The following is a 17,984-nucleotide window of genomic DNA, read 5'->3' on the forward strand; positions in this document are numbered from 1 at the left end:
ATCACAGGGTGTTGGAGGCCTGGCTCTCAGCCATGGCCTGGCCAAAATGAAACATCTGTTCCGGTCTCCCCAGGCACCTGGCTGGGGTGAGTGGGAGGAAGGAATGGAGAAAACTGGTGCTGAACCACCAGTTAGCACCATGAACCTTAACCTTAAAATGGGTTCTGCTGGACAGGAGGGGGTGGGATTAAAAGTAAAAAGGAAGGAAAGTGACAGACTCTCTGAAAAACCCTGTGTTCCTGCTTCACAGGGATGAGGATTTTAAAAATACTGGCATGAGGCCAATGGCATCAAAACATGAACCACTGCACGGGGAGTAGGGGCAAAGGGCTGTTCACTGGAGGGCTGGAGCGGGGTTCTGGCTGTGTGGATGAGCTCCCCTTCACTACCCTCATTTTTTCTTTTTGCACAACCACAGCAAGAATTAGGAAGCCCAGGCTGCCCTCTACTGGTCATTTATGGGAATGACCATGAAACAGCAGCAATAACGGAGAGAGCATTGTCCCACAGAACAGTGCAGAATGGCTGCACCTCCTGCTTGGCTGAAGACATGGCTGGGGCTTCCTGGAGGGCAGCTAGGAGCATCCCCATAGATTTTAGCAGACTCCTTCACCTCTGCCTGGTCTGCAGAGAGGTCTGGGTCAAGGGAGGCCTCTGGTGCTCACTTCAAAGGCATGGAGAAGAACTTGTTCCCAGATTTGCAGCGGACTTGCTCGGCATGCACACGTAGCAGCACTTCAGAGTCTTCAAACTCATCCAAGATTTCCTTCAGCCAGCATCCAGGAAAAGACGGTCACATTAAGGGGAGAAGGTACGTCAAAGAAAACCAGCCTAGTGAACTCTTTCAGAAACTGGGCAATGCTGAGGGGGACTCGGGCCATGCACGCTCCAGGCTCTACATTAGTTATCATGTCTAATCTCCTCTGCAATCTCGTGAGGTCAGCCCTGCCATCCCAATTTATAGCTAGGGAAACAGGTTCTCAGAACTCTGGGGTACAGAAACCAGTGAAGCCAGGTTTGGGACCCAGGTATGTTGAAGCCATGAGTCTTTGTGACTCTAACATGATCGGAATAAGAGCAAGGTAGCTACTTGATAATGGTCCAAGGGCTACAAATATTTTCTTTGGCTTGCAAAATTTTTTTTTTAAAATCCAAAGCAGAACCAGGCTTGGGGGCACATGCCTGTGATACCAGTTCTTCAGAGGCTGAGACAAGAGGATAACAGGTTTGAGGCCATCCTCAGGAACTTAGTGATGCTCTCAGCAACTTAGTGAGCCCTTTTCAAAATAAAAAATAAAAGCTGGGTGTGGGCCAGGTGTGGTGGCACACACTTGTAATCCCAGGACTTGGGAGGCTGAGACAGGAGGATCGCACAGGTTTGAAGTCAGCTTCGGCTACTTAGTGAGGCTCTCAACAACTTAGTGAGATCCTGTTTCCAAATAAAACATAAAATAGGTCTGGAAGTATAGCCTGGAGGTAGAAAGCCCCTGGGTTCCACCTCCAGTAACACACACACACACACACACACACACACACACACACACACACACACAGCTGGATGTGATGGCACACACCTGTAATCCCAGTACTTGGAGGATCACAGGTGTGAGGACTGCCTCAGCAGCTTAGTGAGACTCTGAGCAACCTAGCAAGACCCTGTTTCAAAACAAATAAATAAAAAGGGCTGGAGATGTGTACCTCTAGCTTCAATCCCTAGAACCCCCCAAAAAAATCCAAATTAGTTACAATACTTGAAAATTGGGAGACTGTCCTTAAAAAGGAGAAGTGCTTGCAACAGTAAGCCACATTCCTGCACAGCCTGGCTCTCCGCTGCTTCTCTATCAGAGGCAGAGTATCAGCTGCAGTCACTGTTACACATACACTGTTGGTTCTCCCCCACGAGAACTAATGGGAAGGTAAAACATTTTACCTACTATAAAAATGTGATAAGCTTCAGGGGCTGGATGTTCCTTGTATCTGGAACAGCTTACTCATTTCCAGGACCCGCCAGGCCTAAGCCTCTGACCCCTGGGCAAGAGGCTAGGACTGCAGGGACACCCGCAGCCTCCTCACAGATCAGTGTTCTGGGGCAGCACACACACATCCCTAGAGCTCTTGTCACAGAGCAGTTCTGCTTTCCTAGGTCTGGGGGTGGTCAGAGCATTTTTGTTTTTTTAATGGTACTAGGGATGGAACCCAGAGGCATTCTACTCTACAGCCCAGCCTTGTTTTACATTTTGTTTGGAAACAGGGTCTCGTTAGGTTGATGAGAGTAGAGCACAGGTGCTGTTGGTCCAGGGACCTTCCTTTTGAGAAGTGCAGTAAGGTTTCTTGCCATTCCCCTGGTTTCCCAGGGATTTAGGTCTGGATGCCTAATCTTTCCCCTCTTCAATGTCCATCCCATAATTCTGGAGCTCAGCATCCTCCATGCTCCCCCCAGGGAATTTACCTGTAGCTCCCGCAGGCACTGCCCTTCCAGCTGGAGATGCGCGTCGCCTACACACCAGGCCAGACTGACGTGGAATGAAGGGTCCTGGAGAGGAAAGGCGAGGAGGAGGTGCCACTGGAGGCGTGTGGGCCCAGCCTTCACAGCACAGCTGTGGCACAGCTGTCAGGTCTCCCTTCTGGATCCCTGGCCTGGCCTGTGAGGCCAGCTCCTCAGTGCTGGCCCAAGCACAGACAGACAAATGGCCCGCGGTCGGAATGAATTGTGCCCCTCCCCCTTGCACACACATTGAAGGCCTGACCCCCATTGTGACAGCGTTGGCGATGGAGCCTTTGGAAGGTAACTGGGGGTGATAGGGTGGGACTTCACGATGGGATGAGTGCCCTTAGCGGAAATGACTCTGGGGAGCTGGCGCTCTCCTTTCTTCCCCTCCACCATGAGGGTGCAGGAAGAGGGCAGCAGTCTGCAAGGCGGAGCCTCATCAGGAACCCACTACGTTGAGCCGGGTGTGGTGGAGCAAGCCTGCAAGCCCAGTACTTTGGAGGCTGAGGCAGGAGGATAGCAGGCTCGTGGCCAGCCTCAGCACCTTAGTGGGGTCTCTGCAACTTAGTGAGACCCTGTTTCCAAATAAAATAGGGCTGGGGTGTGGCTCAGAGGAAGAATGTCCCTGGGTTCCATCCCTAGTACCAAAAAAGAAAACAGAAACCAACTATGCTGGCACCTTGATCTTGGAGTTTTGGCTTCTAGAACATGAGAAAACCAATTTTCAGTCACCTGGTCAACAGGATTTTACTATGGCAGCCTGAGCTAAGTCTGTTCTCAGAGGATTTCTTCTAAATACCATAGAGTTATTAGATCTGAGGATACGGAAGAGAACCTAGGCTCTGACTCTATTTTATGATCTAGAACATCCTAGCAGATGAAATCAACAAAACCCCAGACATCTAAAGTTTTGAAGAAACATTACTTATTTCCATACACAATCATACATATTTCAGCATGGTTTAAAAATATGTCAAATAAGCCAATGGGCCTTTGAAGCCTTGGCACGTGACCTGGACTCTTAAGGGCCTTGGAAGGCAAAGAGCAGGTGCGGTAAGGCATGGAAGCCATGACTCTTCCTGGAGGGTAAAGCTTGCTAAAACTACTTCCTAAGAAATATAAAGTAGCCATGTGTGGTGGTGCACATCTGTAATCCCAGCACTTAGAGCCTGAGACAGTAGGATCACAGATTCAAAGCCAGCCTAGGCAACTTAGTGAGACCCTGTTACAAAATAAAAAAATAAAAAGGAGCTGGGTGTGGAGTGCACGCTTGTAATTCCAGTACTTGGGAAGCTGAGACAAGAGGTTGGCGGCCAGCCTCAGCTGCTTAGTGAGGCCCTCTGCAACTTAGTGAGACCCTATTTCAAAATAAAGAATAAAAAATCGGATTGGGGGTGTAGCTCAGAGGAAGAATGCCCCTGGGTTCAATCTCTACTACTGCAAAAGGGCTGGCGGTGTACCTTAGAGGTATCAGAAGTAGAATGACCCTGGGTTTAATCCCTAGTACCACAAAATAAATAAGTAAAAATAAAACGCATTAAAAATAAAAAGGGCAAGCTGGGCGTGGTGGTGCACGCTTGTAATCCCTGTGCCTGGGAGGCTGAGACAGGAGGATCGTGCAGGTTCGAAGCCAGCCTCAGCTGGCTAAAGAGACCCTGTTTCCAAATAAAATATAAAATAGGTCTGAGTGTAGCCCAGAGGTAGAAGGCCCCGCCCCTGGGTTCCATCCCTAGTACCACCAAAAAAAAAAAAAAAAAGGGCTAAGAATATAGCTTAGAGATAGAATGATAGAATGCCCCTGGGTCCAATCTTCCCTGTACAATATATATATATATATATATATATATAATCACAAATATATTCCAGAGTAGAAGGCACACATCTTGAGCACCCTTAAAGCATGGAGAGAGGTTTTGATGCTGGGCTTGGAAGGGCTACATCTGGCTGCACACAGCTCCCTCACTTCTCAGTGCTACATGGTGTGTGTGAGCTGGCCCGTGGGACACTCCACACAGGAAAGTTCAGGAGGGCTCTTCAGTTTGCCTCTGATGAGAGCTTCTTCTTCTTCTTCTTTTTTTTTTTTGTGGTACTGAGGGTGGAACGCAGGGGCTTTCTACCTCTGGGCTACACTCCCAGACCTATTTTATACTTTATTTGGAAACAGGGTCTCACTAAGTTGCCGAGAGCCTCACTAAGTAGCTGAGGCTGGCTTCAAACCTGTGCGATCCTCCTGTCTCAGCCTCCTAAGCAAAGGGATTACAAGCGTGCACCACTACACCCGGCTTTGATGAGAGTTTCTTTAAGGATGGTTTTATTCCAGTTATATATGGGCAGATGGGGAAACAGTAGCCTGTTGAAGAAACTGTAATTATCTCATTCAGTAAGTCAACCCTATTCCTTACCTGGTAGAATGTGGTGAGGTCAAACTCCTCCATGACTCTGTCCACCTCTGAAACCAGGTCCAGGAACTGGGCATGCCCTGAGGTGACCTCAAGCCCAACAAAGGTCCTGGGGGAGGCAGAGGCAGAGACGACCTGGGCCTGAGATGAGGCCTCTGAGAACACAGGCTACTCGCGCAGGAGAGGGAGATGCACCAGAGGCCTGGCCCCACCCCACCTCCCCCAGCCCCTAGCATTCCACCAGCCCACTCTCTCACTCCTGCCCCTTGCGTCTTAAGCCTTCCTGTCAGGTCTAATGCACATGTCTCCTCACGAAGTGTCTTCATCCACTGCCAAATCTCCAGGGCCGAGAGCCCACGGTCTCCTCCTCAGCTCCTGCTGCGCCGACTCACTTGCTTGACTCCTTTCAACGCTCTGCTCCTTCCCCAAAGTGCTTTTCCTCATTGGTAAAACTCTCCCTAAACCCACATCTTTAGTCGGCCCCCATTGCCGTCTCAGTATAACTTTTTTTTGTGTGTGGTTACTGGGGATTGAACTTAAAGGTATTCTACCTCCAAGCTATACCTCTAGCCCTAGTTCTTTATTTTTTATTTTGAAACACGGTCTCATTAGGTTGATGAGTCTACTTCTTGAGGTTGTCCTCGAAACTTAATCCTTCTGTCTCAGCCTCCCAATCACTGGAATTACAGGCATTTGCCACCATGCCCAGCTCAGTCAAACTTTTGGGTATTTTTCTGTACTGGGGATAGAACCCAGGGGCATTATACTTTCGAGTTATACCCCCAGCCCTATTTTTATTCTTTATTTTGAAACAGGGTCTCACTAAATTTCAGAGGGCCTCACTAAGTAGCTGAGGCTGGCCGTGAATCTATGATCCTCCTCTCAGCCTCTCAAGTACCAGGATTACAAGTGTGCGCCACCATGCCCAGCTTCTAGTTACTTTCTGAAAAAAATTTAGATTTGGGAACAGTTGCCTTAGTCATAAACTTGGTACAAACAAACAAACAAACAAACAAACAAACAAACCAAGCAGCACTCTCAGTCTTTGCACCAAAGACTATTCTAGTAGTGATTCAGGGCGGGGGGAACCTACCTGGTCTTCTCTTGATTGGTATAAATCTTTACCCGGTTGGCAGTAAAGAAGAATCTGAAATTTAGAAGATCATATTTCAGGAAGAATAATAAAAAAAACTCAGAAAAAATATTTGGTTAAAAAAATAGCACTTTGAGCTGGGTACAGTGGCTCACGCCTATAATTCCAGGACTTGGGAGGCTGAGAGAGGAGGATTGCAGGTTTACAGCAAGCCTCAGCAACCTGTGAGGTCCTCTGGAACTTAGTGAGACCCTGTTTCAAAATAAAATAGGGCTGTAGGGGAGGGGGCTTGAAGGTAGAATGTCTCTGTGATCCATTCCCAGTACCACAAAAGAATAAATAGCACCTTGAACATATAATTACCTCATTTTATATATAATACTATCACCCCATCATATAAATGGCACACTGAATCCTAATTAGAGCTGGAAAAGACCTTATATCACTCTGTTCAAGTAACATGTAGCATCATCCAGATGCTAGCAAGAATTTGACTTTATTTTTTGGCAGTACTGGGGGTGGAACCCAAAGGCATTCTACCTCCGAGCTACACCCACAGCCCTATTTTTTATTCTTTATTTTGAAACGGTCTCCCTGAGTTGCAAAGGGCCTCACTAAGTAGCTGAGGCTGTCCTCGAACTGTGATTCTCCTGTCTCAGCCTCCCGAATGCTGGGATTACAAGTGTGCGCTACCACGCCCAGCTATAAATTTGACTTTATTATTACTACTATTATTTGGGTACTGGGGAGGACATTCTACCTCCAAGCTACACCCACAGCCTTTTTATTTTGAAACAGGGTCTTACCAGGTTGATGAGTCTCACTACTTGCTGAGGCTAATCTCAAACCAGTGATCCTTTTATCTCAGCTAAGGGCCGAGCTGAGCCGAGGGCTTTGTGCACATCAGTTGGTGGAATTCCTGAACATCGCCCTGCCAGGCGGGCTTGATAACTGTGGCCACTTTACAGACAGGGAAACTGAGGTTGGTAGGTAAGGGTGAATTTGGTGAGGCAGATTTTGAACCTTAGTCTGACAGATTACAAAGCTCTTGCTCTCACATACGAGGCGTGAGTGAAGCAGTCTCTGTGGGTGTGAAAGTAGGGCATGAACACCCACCTATTCACTCTCCAGGCCAGTTATGTGGGGACCAGTCAGGTTCAGCCAGTTAGTGCTGCCTGAGTGCTCTAGAACACTGGAGACCTTAGAGGGACGGCCTGGCCTCCTGCCCCTCATGGCCAACTTGGCCAGTCCCATCACAGGCAAAGATCGTTTCACAGCCTCCAGGCTGAATGTGTCACCCCCAGCTGAGGGAACACGATACATCTGCAGGCTAGGTCGAGCCTCACAACTGGTCACAATAGCATGAAGTCATTCAGCTAGCTGTGTGCTCCCCTATTCAGCCTTCAACTTCCTCATGCACCCCTTCTTAGGAAAACACAACGGATGACAGAAACACCAGGAATGTGGTCCAGCCTAGATTTCGAAGAGTTATGCAATGTGTCTGGACACTGGATGTCTGTGTCCAGCCACTACCCCTTCTCCACCTCTCCTCCAGAGGTGGGCATTCCCTCATCACAGCAATAGCACAGGGGTGCACTGCCGGCTCTTGGTCATCTTGGGCTCAACCCTACAATCAGACTTGAAGAGGCCACAGCTGTCCGGCTTCACTGAGGACACAGGGCAGGAAGCAGCATTTGAGGAATTTCCTCAGAGAACAGTCCAGGGCTGTTCTCTGCTCCCCAAGTGAGCAAAAGGAACAAGTCACAATCTCACCCCCAGGGACCAGCATCTCTTGCAATGGCCCATGGGCAAAGTTTTCAGAGGTTCAGCCAGGTAAAGAGCCAGTGTGCTCAGGGATGCCCAGAGCAGGGGCCTCATTTCCACAGTGTCTTCCCAACCCAGTGCCTCATGCCTGCCAGTCATATCCTTTCTTCCTTCCTCCCCTCCCCTCCTCTTTTTGGGATACTGTAGATTAAACCCAGGTGCATTCTACCTCTGAGCTACACCCTCAGCCCTATTTTATTTATTTGGAAACAGGGTCTCACTAAGTTGCAGAGGGCCTTGAACCTGCAATCCTCCTGTCTCAGCCTCCCAAGGCCTGGGATTACAAGTGTGTGTCCACCACACTTGACTGCGGCCTGTCATTTTTACCATGGGCGGAGCTGCTGCTTACCTCGCTGGCATGCTGTCTTTGTCCAGGGAACCGAGTTCCAGTTAAAAGGGGGAAAGGATTTAACTTTACTCACAAATGGAAGAGCAATACCAAGTCATAACAATAGAAGAAATATCCAGGAATTTTGCTGAAGCAATTAGAAAAGTGAGCTGGGGAGTTAGGCATGGTAGCACATGTTTGTAATCCCAGTACTTGGGAGGCTGAGACAGCATTGCAGGTTCATGACCAGCCTCAGCAATTTGGTGAGCCCACAACTTAGTGAAACCCTGGGTTCCATCCCCAGACCCGCAACAAACAAACAAACAAAAAACAAAATAGGTTTATAGCTCAGTAGAATGCTCCTGGGTTCAGAATCTAGTACCCCCCCACACAAGTGGCTGGGGGTGTGCATTGGTAGAGTTTGCTTAGCACATGTGGGTTGGAGGTGAAAAAGAAAAGAGGGCTGTCTTGCCAGGCAGTATCAACTTGGAGATGCTGGTGTCCCCTCAGGGGGACAGAGCTGAGACAGATGTGATCAGACGCCTTCTGGTTGCCTCTACCTACTCATGTATGAAGCCAATGTTACTTCTGAACTTTGTAGTTATACCAGCCTATAAATTCTCCTTTAGGTTAAGCAATTTTGGGTTGGGTTATTGGCATCTATGATTAAGAGAGTCCTGATAATATGCATGTGGTATAGTAAATTTGGTAGTGGCAATCAAAAGAAGGGGAAGGGCTGGACTAGGCAGAGAGATGAGCTTTAGTCTGATTCTCTGGCTAACTGACTGGAATGGAGCAAATGACTCCCCCTACACTCAGAAGGCAGCTTGCCAATTGGGCAGAGCCCTTCTATAGAACTCCTGGGCCTAAGGCTTCCTGAGCTGCGGGATGAGGCTCTGGCTAGAAGACTTCTAATTCTTTCCTTTTCTTGTCTTTTTGTTTTCTTTGCTGAGTATGAAATCTAGGGCCTTGTGAATGCCAGGCAAGTGCTCTATCACTGAGCTACATCCCTGGGCCAATGACTTCTGTCTTACACATCTATAAAGCAGGTGTCTATGTAAAAACTCATCTGGAAAAAGGCTCTGCACAAAAAGCAGAGTCAGAAAACCACCACCCAGGCCAACCGTGGTGGGCACGCTTGTAATCCTTGTAATCCAGCACTTGGGAGGCTGAGACAGGAGGTGCGAGGTTCGATGACAGCCTCAGCTACTTCGTAAGGCCCTCCGTAAGTTAGTGAGACCATTTCAAAATAAAGAGTAAAAGATAGGGCTGGGGGTATACCGTGGAGGTAGAACGCCCCTGGGCTCAGATCCCCAGACCTGAAAAAAAAAAGAAAAGAACTAGGTGGCTTCTTTGGGTCTTTCTAGTTCCAGCCTTCAGAAGACCCAGAGAACTCAGAAAAAGATGTTCTTCAGGCTCCCTCTTTCCTGCCCAGCTACTGAGCAAGCATCTGATGGGTGATTAACCAGAACACCTGGACAAAAGCTGTGGGGTCATTCTGAGAGAACCTACAGTCCAGCTGGAGGGACTCGGGCTCCAGAAGGAAACGGGGACGCGGGGTGGCTGGGTATGAGGATGAATGAAATGAGCTCTAGGGCCGTAAACAAGGGCAGAGCCAGGTGATCCCTGGGACTGAGGGTTCTAGGTAAGATACTGACTGGGAGAGACGTGACAGTGGAGGGTTCTGATCTGCTCAAGCCTGGCAGGAAAGGCATGATGGTAGAAGTGGTATGGAATAGTTAAGGGGGAAGTGGCTTTGCTGGTAGCTGATCCAGAAGTGGGGTTCAGCTCTGCCCTTACCAGGTGCCAGGCCGAGGGCCCGCATGATGCCATTCCACCCTCTTGCCCCTCTGAGGCAGCCTGCACCCTGCCATGAACTACATGCAGATATAAAAGATTAAGAAATACATATGTATTTCTCTGTCCCAGTTTCTGGCATAGAACTCCTAATCCTAAGCAGGGGTGCTAAAAGCATCTTTTGTTCTATTATTTAGTGTTTGTTTCTGTCTCCTCACACAGGGCTCCTAAGTCCTTTGAAAGTTTCTGGGTGAGAGGAATGTCTTTTGCTTCAAAGGAGGCAATGCTAAATGGGCTCTTGGATGAGGGAGGGTCACCAGAAGAGCAAACCATGATTGGAAGCTTGGAACTTTTAGCCCTATACTCTCATCCTTCGGGGGAGAGAGGAGCTAATCATGTCTACCTCCTGAAACCTCCATAAAAAGCATGGGTGTAGAGCTGGGCGTGGTGGCGCACGCTTATAATCCCTGCTCTTGGGAGGCTGAGACAGGAGGATTGCATAGGTTCAAAGCCAGCCTCAGCTGGTTTAAGAGACCCTGTTTCCAAATAAAATATAAAATAGGTCTGGGAGTGTAGCCCGGAGGTAGAAGGCCCCTGGGTTCCATCCCCAGTACCACCAAAAAAAAAAAAAAAAAAGAAAGCATGGGTGTACAGGGCTTGAAGAGCTGCTGCTGGTGAACAAGAATACATAGGAAAGTGGAATGCTCCCAGACACCAGAGACAAGCTCCTACGCTTGGGACCCTCCCAGATCTCCTCATGTGTCTCTGGCTGTTCATTTGTATCCTTTAAATATCTTCTGTAAAGCTGGGCATGGTGGTGCCCTCCTGTAATTCCTGTACTTGGGAGGGTGAGATAGGAGGATCACAGATTCAAGGACAGCCTCAGTAAGTACTGAGACTCATCACCTAGTGAGACCCTGTTTCCAAATAAGAAATAAAATCAGGCTGGGGGTATAGCTTGAAGGTAGAATGCCTCTGGGTTCAATTCCCAGTAGCAAACATACACAAAATATATATTTATATCTTTTGTAATAAATTAGTAATCTAGTAAGTGAATTGTTTTCCTGAGTTCTACAAGCTATTTTAGCTAATGATCAGCCTGAGAAGGGGCTCACAGGAACCTCCAATTTGTAGCAAAATTAGTGCCAGAATTGGACTGAATTGTAGGATACCTAGTTGGTGTCTACAGAGTTGAAGAATTGGTTGATGTGAAAAACTCTCACACATCTGGCCACAGGTGTTGGAAATAGAATAGAATTTTCCTATACAGCACATAAAGAACTGGAGGTATCGAAAGCTTAGGTGAAGTGCCCAAAGTCACACAGGATGAGCGGTACTACAGGCAACTCCAGGAGATGTTCCGTGTCTTATCCTTTAGGTCTGGTCTTCTTTCTCAGGTTATGTGCCCCACACATCCAAGCCCACGGTACCTCAGGAAAGGAGAAGCTTGTGGGGAGGAAGCTGAGAGACAGAGAGAAGCACTCACCTATGGAAGGAGGCCATACGGTCCTTCAGAGCCTGCACAAAGGGGAGGATCCAGTGGTGGCGCAGAACCACGCTCTGAGACAGGCTGAGGTGGAAGGCTTCCATCCTCACCAGCTGGGGCACATAGGTCTTAGCACGGGGCAGCAACACATCAAGCAGGTCCAGGAACTCCTCCCTAGCTTCATCTGGAGGCAAGAATGGAGAGGGTGGGCTGATATCTTAGCAAAGTGTCACTTATGGCTGACTGAAGAAGCCCCAAAGGCAGAGAAAAGCCCATACTACTCTAGTTTTGAGAATAACCTATGTCTACATTGCTTAAGAACACATTAACACACATTTTTCATTATAGAAGTAACACATACTCATTGAAAAGAATCTGAAAAAAACAAGAAATATACAGGGAGGTGCTGGGTATGGTGATACACAACTATAATCCCAGTACTTGGGAGGCTGAGATAGCTGAGAAAGGAGGATTACAAATTTGAGGCCAGCATTAGCAACTTAGCAAGGCCTTCGGAAACTTAGCAAGACTTTCTTTCTTCCTTCCTTCCTTCTCCTTCTTTTTCTTCTCTTTCTTTCTTTCTTTCTTTCTCTCCTTTCTTTCTTTCTTTCTTTTTTTTTTTTTTTGTGGTACTGGGGATTGAACCCAGAAGCATTCTATCTCTGAGTTACACCCCAGCCCTATTTTAAATTTTTTTAAATTCTGAAACAGGGTTTCACTAAGTTGATGTTAGTCTCACTAATTGCTGAGGCTGTCCTAGAACCTGTAATCCTCCTGTCTCAGTCTCCCAAGTACTGGGATTACAAGTGAGCACCACCACGCCCAGCTTAGCCAGATCCTGTTTCAAAAAACTGAAAGAAACAGGACTGTAGACAGCCTCAGCTACTTATTGATGCCCTCAACAACTTAAGACCCTGTTTCAAAATAATAGGGCTGGGGGTGTAGCTTGGAGGTAGAATGCCCCTAGAAAGAAAGAAAGAAACATATGGGAAGAGGAGTTTTGATTTCCAGTCTGGTGTGTAAGAGCTTGAAAGTTGTCACCCTATCCTAACAAGTAAAATGCTCCACACACTAAAAAGCAACCATTTTTCATAGATCTATAAGAAGTGAGAGACTCACAGACAAATACTCAAGACTCATAACATATGAACTAAGACCTCTACAGGAAAAAGGGCCAGTGGACGGAGACCTGAATTAGAACAGACAAATTGCCAGAGGCTTGAGGTACACATATCTGAAAGTTAAAAACTCTAAGAGGAACTATGAAGGGGGCCCACACTTTTGTGAGTTTACTTCCTGGAGCTCTACCAGGTTCTCACAGAACTTTGGAGAATTCCCTTCAGCTTCTTGTAGGGGGTAGAAAATAAAATGCGAAAACAGGTAGAAAAAAAAATTTTTTTTTTTTTTGGTGGTACTGGGGTTCCTGGAAGCCCTTCTACCTCCGGGCTACACTCCCAGACCTATTTTTACATTTTTATTTGGAAACAGGGTCTCCTAAGCCAGCGCGCGCGGCTGGCTTCGAACCTGCGTGATCCTCCTGTCTCTGCCTCCCAAGTGCGGGGATTACAAGCATATGCCACCACGTCCAACAGAAAACAAGGTCTGTTCTTAGGAGAAACTATTCAACCAGAGGCTGACCTACTGGGGTTTTATCAGAGCCTAACTGACCCAGGAGAAGGGAAATATACAACTTCAGTTGGTTCTAGCCTTCCTGTTCCATCTGAGGAAGGAAAACACCTGAAAAGCAGGTGAGAGGGTCATGTTCAGAGGACAGGCCCACTGAAGGACAGTTGAGACTTGATTATAGGACTACAGAAGGCTTCTTCTCGCCCGCATCTTCCCCATGTTCTGAAGGTTTATTATTGTGGTTGTTTTTATATAGTACTCATGATTGGCTATGAAGAAAAAATTATAAGATATAATAAGCTGGGCATGGTGGTGCATGCCTGTAATCTTAGTACGTAGGAGGCTGAGACAGGAGGATCACAGGTTCCAGGAGAGTCTCAGCAATGTAGTGAGACTCTCAGCAACCTAGTAAAAGCCTGTTTCAAAGCAAAAAATAAAGTAAAACAAAGAGCTAGGGGTGTAGCTTGGAGGTAGAATGTCTCTGGGTTCAATACCTGGTACCAAAAAAATGATATAATAAAGACAAAAATAAAGTTTGAAGAGGAAGTGAGCAAGCATCAGAATTCCTTGACAAATTTAAAAGACTAGAAATCATACAAAGTCTGACTTCAGGTCACCATGCAATTAAATCAGACATCAGTAATAGAAGGATGCCCAGATCCTTAGAGATTAAACAAGACACTAAATAACACATGGGTCAAAGAAGAATCCCAAGAGAAATTTATAAATATTTTTAACTAATTGAAAATACAACATGCCTAAACTTGCAGAATGCAGCAAAGGAGCTGTTCAGAAAAATACTTAAATCATTAAAAGCGTATATTAGAAGATCTGAAATTGATCATCTAAGCTCCCTCTTTAGAAATACAGAAAAAGAGCAAATGCAATCCAAAGCCAGCCGAAAAAAAGAAATAATAATAGTAAGAACAGAAATCAATGAGATTGAAAACAGAAAATCTATAGAGAAAATCAACGACACCAAAAGCTGGAAGCTATGACATGGATATGGACAGCGTCCCCCAAGCACCCCATTCAGGCTGCTACATTGTTCATTAGAATGGACAAGATAGACTCCATTAAACTTAAGAACTTCTGCTCTGTGAAAGACAGTGCCAAGAGAATGAAGACAAGCAGAGCACAGTGGATCTCCCTAGTGCTTGGAGCCTATGACAGGAGGGTCACAGGCTCAAGGGCAGGAGTGCAGCTCAGAAGTGGAGAGTAGAGTGCCCTGGGTTCAATTTCAAAACACACACGCACACACAAAGTCCCACATCATATGTCAACAGAGATATTCAGATAAAAACCACCAATGAAATATTATTAGGCATTTATCAGAATAGCTAAATTCGAGAACACTGACAAGGATATGGAGCAACAGGAACTCTCTTTTATTCATATATGGTGAGAATGTAAAGTGCTATAGCTATTATGGAAGAAAATTTGGTGGGTTCTTAAAAAAAGAAACCTACTGCCACCATACACTCTAGCAATTGCATTTTTTGGTATTTACACAAAGGAGATGAAAACTTTTGTCCGCACGAAAGTCTGCACACAGATGTCTACAGCAGCTTACTCATAACTGCTAAAACATAGAAACAAACAAAATGTCCTCTAATAGGTGAGTTGGGTAAATAAAGGTGGTACATCCAGACATGGAGTATTATTCAGTGCTAAAAAGAAGTGAACTGTCAGCCATTAAAAGACATGGAAGAACCTTACATGCATATTACTAAGTGAAAGAAGCCAAATGGAAAATGCTACATACTAAATAATCCCAAAATGTGACGTTCCGGAAAAGACAAAACTACGGAGATGGTTAGAAGATCAGGGGTTAATGGGGGCAGGGGGAGGGATGAATAAGAAGAGCAGAAGATTCTACAGGTGGTGAAACTATATGATACTAGGTAGATACAAGTCTTTATAAATCTGTCCAAACCCATAAAATGTACAACACCAATAGTGAGCTCTGAAATATGGACTCTGAGCGATTGTGATGTGCCAACGTGGACGCATCAATACTGACAAGCCCAAAGCTGAGCCAGGAAGATTGCAGGTTGGAGGCCAGCCTCAGCAACTTATTGAGGCCCTCCACAATGTAGCGAGGCCCTGTTTCAAAATAATAAGGGCTGGGGGCATAGCTCAGAGGTAGGCCCCTGGGTTCGGTCTCCAGTACCACAAAAAAAAAAAAAAAAAAAAAAGAAAAGAAAAGAAAAAGAAAAAGAAAAGAAAAGAAAAAAATTGACAAATGTCCTACTCTTGGCGGGGGATGTTGGTAATGAGAAAGGCTATACAAAATAGTATCCAGCACTTACTTTGTGTACCGTGCTAATTTTCCTATGAGGTAGCTATTATTATTATCCTCATTTTAGAAGCAAGGAAACAGAAACGCTGAGAAGTCCAGAAATTTACTAAAGGCTACCCAGAGTAGTGGAGTAAGGTTTAACTCTGAAGCCTGGATGTTTTAGCCTGTCACCCACTCATCAGGGCTGGGGTGGATATAAGCCCTGCGACATACAAGGACACAGCCCATTTTTGTCCTTCTAGTGGTAGCTAGGTGCTCCCAAGAGGCACCTATTGGTCTTGGCCACTTGCCTTCCACATGACTCACATGGTAGGTAGACGTGGGTGGCCCAGTTGCCCCGCTCGTGGGGAAAGGTTCGCACCCGGCCCCCATGTTTTGCACTATCATCCTCAGGGCCCTCCTCTGTGCCAGGGAACATGTTCAGTACACTGTCAGGTACTGGAAACCTCTGACTTGGAACAGGGCTCTGGCCGCTGCAAAAGAAAAAAGAAAAGCACATTTATTCTCTTAGCATTCTCTACCTTTATATATACAATAAAAGTTGTAACCCCTTATACACAGTGACTCTGTGGTTTTCTAGGCAAGAAAGTCACAAAGCTCTCTCCCCAAGATTTGCATTGGAGGCCTCCAAAGCTCTCAGCAGGGCATTTGGTCCCCATGGGAAAGACATGGGCAGGCAACAAGGTGTGGTCTGGAGGACACATTCCTCAGTTAGGCTGGATCTGGGGTAGCACTTTCTAGGTCTCTAACCTTGGGCAAGTGATGTATCCATTCTAGGGTACCTCATATTTATACCCCACGGAGATATGGTGCAATCAACTAAGATACTGCTTGTAAAGCACTCAAAAGGGACAGGTATTTAAGAACCTAAGACCTACGAAGTAAGTCTCCACTGGAATTCTCAATCTCCAGTCTGGCTCCGAGTGGGTGCTCAAAGAGTTTTACTGGATAAGTGAAAACATTATACGCTTTAGCTCTAATTACTACTGCAACTATGTTCAAATGAGGACACAGACCTAGGACCGTACAGTGCTGCCGCCAGAAGATGGAGGGCGCTAGTGGTGGATGCTGGACCTGAACTCCTGCTCCCCCAACTTTGCCTAGCCTGGTGGGGGCCCTCTGGGGTGTCCTCTCGATCCTCCTGTCCCACTGGGCTCCCTTTGCCGTTTCCGAAAACTGCCTCGGCCTCGGTCTCTCTCCCCCCACTTCAGACTCTGGGGTCCCGCCAGGGTCTCAAGCGGATCTGCCTTCTCCCGAGAGACCTCCTCGCTCCTCACCGAGGATGGCCCCCAGTTCCCAGCCCGGTCCGCCCCGCGGCTGCGCCCTTGGCCTCGGCCTCCGCCTCATCCTCTGATCCGCTGCTGCTGTAGCCCACCAGGGGCGCCGCGCTCATGGAGCCTCGCCTGACACCACAGGACAGTTCCGCGGGCAACCTCTCTCGGCACCCGGAGTTCCGCTGAGCCGGAAGTGTTCCCCGGGGCGGGGCCGAGTGTAGCACCGCCTCGGGGCGGGGCCAGGTGGGGCGGGGCCCAGCGGGACGGAGCGGAGACGGTGCCAGCGGGCTGCGCGCTGTCTGCCGGCTGCTCGCCCGTGGGGGGCGATCTGGAGCCTCCCGAAACCGCCGCAGCCTTGGGGTGCCCGTTTCACAGGTCCCGGAGCCCCCTCCTCAAACTGATCCAAAGTCCGAGCCCCGAAGCCACTCCCCTCGGAGCCAAGCTGAGCTGCCACAGGCGCACCAATTCCAGAAGATCGGAGGCCTGCAGGCCCCTCGCCGCCAGGTGCAAGAGTCAGGAGCCACCTTCCCCGAGGCCCGGCTGGGTGGGCGCGAGCGGAGCGACTCGAGCACCGCCCTGTGCACCGGTGTCCGGCCGGCCGGACCTCGGGGTCCCCGGCAGGGGGCGGCCTCGCTCCGCGCCGCCCGCTCCTCCCGCCGCCGCCGCCGCCCGGGCTGCCGCTCCTCCCCCGGCCCCGCCTCCCCGGCCCCGCACCGCCCGCCCGTCCGCCGGTCTCCGCACGGCGGTCGGTCCCTCCTCCGCCCGCCTCCCGGCGCTCCTCCGGCCCGGCCCCGCTAGCTTGGCCGCGCGCGTCGCTTCCTCCGTTCCGGCCGCCGCAAGCCCATCCCCCGCCCCAGGCCGGCCACCGCTGCTACGCGAGGCCGGGGATTGGCAGCACGTGTAGGCCGCGCCGCCGCTGATGGAGCAGGAATAAAGGAGCGGCCGAAAGAGCAGCTGGTCGCCCCTTGCCCGGCGCCTTGCCCCCGCGGGCGGCCTGGAGCAGGTGAGCGGCGGGGCGCCCCGGGCTGCGTCTTGGGGGCCACTCCCGCCGCACCCCTACCCCAGCTGGCCGGGGCCCTCCACCTCCCGCCCCTCCGGCCCGACTCAGCGGCCTCCAGAGCTCCTGGGCGGCCCAGGCCCGGCCTCGAAGCCGCCCAGCCGCTTCCCTAGCCCCGCCCGCGGCCCCGGGGCCTTTCTGGTCTCCAGCCACCGGCTCTCAGATCTCAGCGACCTAGCTATCACGGGCAAGGGCTGACAGACAGCCCAGCTGGGCGAGCCGGCAGATAGGGGTGGGAGGTGATCGACTTCCATTCCGTTTCCCCGGGAGGAAGAAGGGCTGGGTGGGGTGCAGGTGGGGACTTCCTCTT

The 17,984-nt window shown here is 48.8% G+C and overlaps 1 protein-coding gene across 2 annotated transcripts; it reads right to left on the reverse strand.

Annotated features, from left to right (window-relative positions):
- Positions 1-661: 661 nt before the first annotated feature.
- USB1 (U6 snRNA biogenesis phosphodiesterase 1) lies at positions 662-16,736 on the reverse strand (the record flags this gene model as incomplete). 2 transcript variants are annotated; one of them, XM_080702721.1, is made up of 7 exons in its annotated part: positions 662-766; positions 2,450-2,533; positions 4,891-4,996; positions 5,981-6,034; positions 11,416-11,599; positions 15,650-15,816; positions 16,621-16,736. In XM_080702721.1, 7 exons carry the CDS (start codon positions 16,734-16,736, stop codon positions 662-664), a joined length of 816 nt encoding a protein of 271 aa, XP_080558847.1. The 2 variants fall into 2 exon arrangements, with proteins under 2 accessions (XP_080558847.1, XP_080558848.1); XM_080702722.1 differs by lacking the exon at positions 5,981-6,034.
- Positions 16,737-17,984: the final 1,248 nt, after the last annotated feature.

The sequence above is a fragment of the Muscardinus avellanarius genome (genome assembly GCF_963383645.1).
Source record: "Muscardinus avellanarius genome assembly, chromosome: 10".
Taxonomy (NCBI): domain Eukaryota; kingdom Metazoa; phylum Chordata; class Mammalia; order Rodentia; family Gliridae; genus Muscardinus; species Muscardinus avellanarius.